General features: G+C 39.7%; 1 protein-coding gene across 1 annotated transcript in view; it reads right to left on the bottom strand.

Annotated features, from left to right (window-relative positions):
• The window catches only part of LOC111726212 (lymphoid-restricted membrane protein), a 44,581-nt gene that overhangs the window by 17,422 nt on the left and 22,903 nt on the right, over positions 1-4,256 (bottom strand). The window contains exons 10-12 of the mRNA XM_023514705.1: positions 2,718-2,774; positions 918-977; positions 730-794 (exon numbers count right to left, since the gene is read on the bottom strand). Coding sequence (XP_023370473.1) covers positions 730-794; positions 918-977; positions 2,718-2,774 — 182 coding nt within the window. The remainder of the gene's footprint in view (positions 1-729; positions 795-917; positions 978-2,717; positions 2,775-4,256) is intronic.

Genomic DNA, 4,256 nt, shown 5'->3' with positions numbered 1-4,256 from the left:
GTAGGTGTGTGCATACTCTATTGGATTTACTCATTTTTGTTACCCGAGTGACTCCTGCAGACCCTGGACCAGCACATCATACACAATTGGAAATGAGTATTTGTAATAAAGGTGGTATGTATTAAGCAAGAGGTAAGAACAATGTGCCATACTTATATTCAAAAGGGTTATTTAATCTCAAGGTAAGGGAAGAGCAAGGGAAAGTCAATGCCATGAATTGAATGTTTGCACTCACCCCCAGATGCATATGTTGAAATCCTAACCTCAATATGATGATATCTAGAGATGGAGCCCTTGGAAGGTAATTAGGCTATTAGGGTAGAGCCCTCATGAATGGGATTAGGGTCCTTACCAGAAGAGACCAAAGGATTAGCTAGTCTCTGCAAACATACAAGGAGAAGACAGCAGTCTGTAACCCGGGAGAGGGCTCTCACCAATGCTGTTGGTTCCCTGATTGGGACATCCAGCCCCCAGAACTGTGAGAAATAAATGTCTGGTGTGGAAGCCACCCAGTTCATGGTACTTACTCACAGCACACCAAACTGAGACCATCTGGGAGGGTCACAGAAAACTCATAGAGGCGTTCTCATGGACAAAGGAAGAGAAAATACCGTGTGTGATAGTACAGAAGAAAAGAACGTGGCACTTAGAAGGAAGTGCACCCAGCTCTGTTGGCCCATAACAGAGAACAGGTTGGGGGGGCGCTGGGAGGGGCTGCACTGTACTCACACGATGAGCTCCTGTTGCAAGTGCTGTAATTCTTGAGCCAATTTATTTTTATCACCTCGTAAATTCTGGAATCACACACAACATTAAGGCTGTACATGTTACTGTAGTGGGGAATTTACATTTACCTTGAACAAGCCCACCATGCAAGCTGTAAGATTAGTAAGAATAATAATTAATAATAGGTATACCTCTATAATGCTTCCACATTCTATGATGGTTGACTTAAGTTCTTCTATACGTAAATCCTTCTGAAAAGTAGAGAGAAATGAATAGTAGGAAAAAGCAATGTGTCTACCAAATCACGTTAGACTATCAATGTGAACCAGAGAATTATAAATACTAAATTATCGTGAGATTGTTTATCAATTTCTCTATTTGAAAACTGAACCAGTGGTTGAAAGTCAAAACACACAAGAAGTATAGAACTATGTACCAATATTTAATTGGTGCCTTTGTGTTCTGTGTTTGTTTGGTCCAATAGAATCAAACTACTTCTTAAGCACAGATTAAAATTAACACAAAGCATTTAAGAAAAAAAAATCAGTCTTTACTTGCCAATGACCAATGAAATAAAGACATTCAATCTCATCCAGTTCTGGATACCTCCTTAAAATTATTGTTTTATGCTGTAAGGCCAGAAGGTACAGGTAGTGAGAGTCTGATCTATTCTTTTTAAAGAGCTAAGATCCTTTATTATTATTTTTACTTTTTATAGTGGTAGAGTATTGCTGTATTGCTCAGCCTGGTCTCAAACCCCTAGCCTCAGGCAGTCCTCCTTTCTTGGCCTCCCAAAGATCTCACAAAATGCTGAGATTATGGACGTAAGCCATTGTACCCACCCCTGATCTATAATTTTTTGTTATTATTATTGAGACAAGAGTCTGGCTCTGTTACCCAGTCTAGAGTGCCATGGCATCAGCCTAGCTCACAACAACCTCAAACTCCTGGGCTCAAGTAATCCTCCTGCCTCAACCTCCTGAGTAGCTGGGACTACAGGTGCTTGCCACAATGCCTGATTTTTCTATTTTTAGTAGAGACTCAGGTTTTGCTTTTGCTCAGGCTGGTCTTAAACTCCTGAACTTAATGGATCCTTCCACCTCAGCCTCCCAGAGTGCTGGGATTATAAGTATGAGCCATTGCACCCAGCCCTGCTCCATAATTTTATTCTGTGACAAGCATGGTAGGTGTTCAGTCAATACCTAATGGATCCTGGGCAGGAGTGCAGAATGGTGGGAAGCCCAGGGTTAGGGAGGAGCTAAGTAGCCCCCCTTCTGACAATATCACTACTCAGAGAACACCCATCATGAATAGATAAACTTGGTATATTAAACCATGGAAGCTTTTAGAGAAAAATAAAGAAATAAAAGTTAGTGCAATATTCAGTATCCTGGTCAGAGTCTGCAAGCTGTGAATGTTTCCTTTGAAACTTCACAACATGCAGGGAAAAGAAGAGTGGCAGATACCACTTTCCTCCCTTCCCAGTCTTAGACTGAGAAGTATGTTAAATTAGATGGTATTCTTCCCTGTCGCTTAAAGCCACTATCATCAGCATCTCTGTAGCCAGCATCTTTTGTTGCCAGATAGGCTATGATCATAAGATGTAAGAATAAATAGAATATCTATGTGTCTATAAGTCGATAAAATAAGGTAGCAAATAATTTGTGTATATATTCTTCTTCCCCCAAACGAATGGCTGCATTTGTACTCCTATAAATTAAAACTACGTCACTAGTATCTAGCCAGTGACAGGTAGACTGGCACGCTGATATTTGTGGCACATGTAGCTGAACACCACGGGGACTTAGAGAGAATATGTTCAGACTTACTCCTCGCTCAGAAGAACATTTTGGTGAGATACTGTAAAGGAAACTGACACGATACTAGCATCAGATGTGTTGTAGGATCAAATTACACAAATGACCATCTTCTTTATGATCTGGAGAGAAATAGCCAAGACCACAGGCTTTTATGGAAAGAACGGTACCAACCTTCTGCAAACTTGCATCTTTATTAAGTAAAATGTTCTCGTATGTGTGTAACTGCATCTGCAAAGAAACACAGTGAGGAAAGTCCGTGGAGACATTGCTTCGGGAAGCCTCGAAGCGTCCCTGGAGGCAGGTCATGGCCTTGACTTTATCAGCGAGAAAACCGAAACTCACCACTGTCTGGGGACTCGCCCTTGCGTGAGTCTACAGACCCGGCTAAGTGCGCGTCCCACCACTCTACACTTTATATAATAATAAAGGTACAGACTCTTCACTTTTTTGGTGAAAGTGAAAATCTGGATAAGACATAAACATAGATTCCACGAGGACAGACGACAGGTCCTCTTTTAAAAAGCTAATTTAAAAATGTTCAAGGTTTCTTTTAGCAAGGTAAATATTAGGAATATATTTATTTTCCATATATATACACACATATATTCAGTTTATTCAAATCAAAAGCAAGCTTGGTGGCACATGCTTCTACCTACAAATGATAAATACATATATTGACTACATTGAAAACCTGAAAAAACTAAGCAGCAGAATCATCATCGTACTCACATACCTTGGTTATGAGCACATCATCATCTGAGTTTCCAATAAGCTTGAGGAATAGGTAGAAATATCATACCCATTTAGTAGATGAGAAAACTGAGACTTAGACCTTGTTTGAGGCTAGAAAACTCTTCAGCAGAGAAGATAGGGTCTACACCCATGTCTTTCAGCTCTTTCCACTAGATTATTGCAGTTGTGTTTTTCAAACACAGCCGTTCCCAGCACAGAACTAATTTTAATGTCTAAGTTATAACTGTTGTTTACACACATTAGATACACACACCAAGATTTTGGTTGGTTTCTGCCAGGAAACTAAATTTCACATATAGATACGAAATTTAACTACATTATTTCAGACATGTACAATAACAAAAAAAATGCTCAAACAAACCATTAGTGATGACAATAAACATGACACAAATTCATGAATTTACCAGTAGTTGTCCACTTTTTTTTTTTTTGAGACAGAGTCTTACTATGTTGCCCTTGGTAGAGAGTGCCATGAAGTCATAGCTCACAGAAACCTCTAGCTCTTGGGTTTAAGCGATTCTCTTGCCTCAGCCTCCCAAGTAGCTGGGACTACAGGCACCTGCCACAATGCCCGGCTATTTTTGTTATTGTAATTGTTCTTTTATCAGGCCTAGGCCAGGTTCGAACCCACCAGCCCCGGTGCACATGACTGGTGCCCTAACTACTGAGCTGCAGGCACCAAGCCTTGTCCACTGTTTTCTGATAAGAACATATGTCAGATAAAAATATGTACTAAACATAAACTTTTCAGATACAATATAGAAGCAAATGTTTCTGTAAGGTATTATTACTTAATTTAATCAAGGATTTTTTTTTGTTTTTCCTCCCTCTCCCATTTTCAGCATAAAGAAGGTACAAAATATGAAATTCTTCCTGACTTAGGATGTACAAAATCAGATACTATTTTTTTTTTTTTTTTTGAGACAGAACCTCAAGCTGTCCCCCTGGGTAGAGTGC

Source organism: Otolemur garnettii, unplaced genomic scaffold, assembly GCF_000181295.1.
Source record: "Otolemur garnettii isolate 467f Iridium unplaced genomic scaffold, OtoGar3 scaffold00057, whole genome shotgun sequence".
Classification (NCBI taxonomy): Eukaryota; Metazoa; Chordata; class Mammalia; order Primates; family Galagidae; genus Otolemur; species Otolemur garnettii.
Note: the sequence above shows the minus strand (reverse complement) of the source record. Positions and strands in the feature narration are given on the sequence as shown.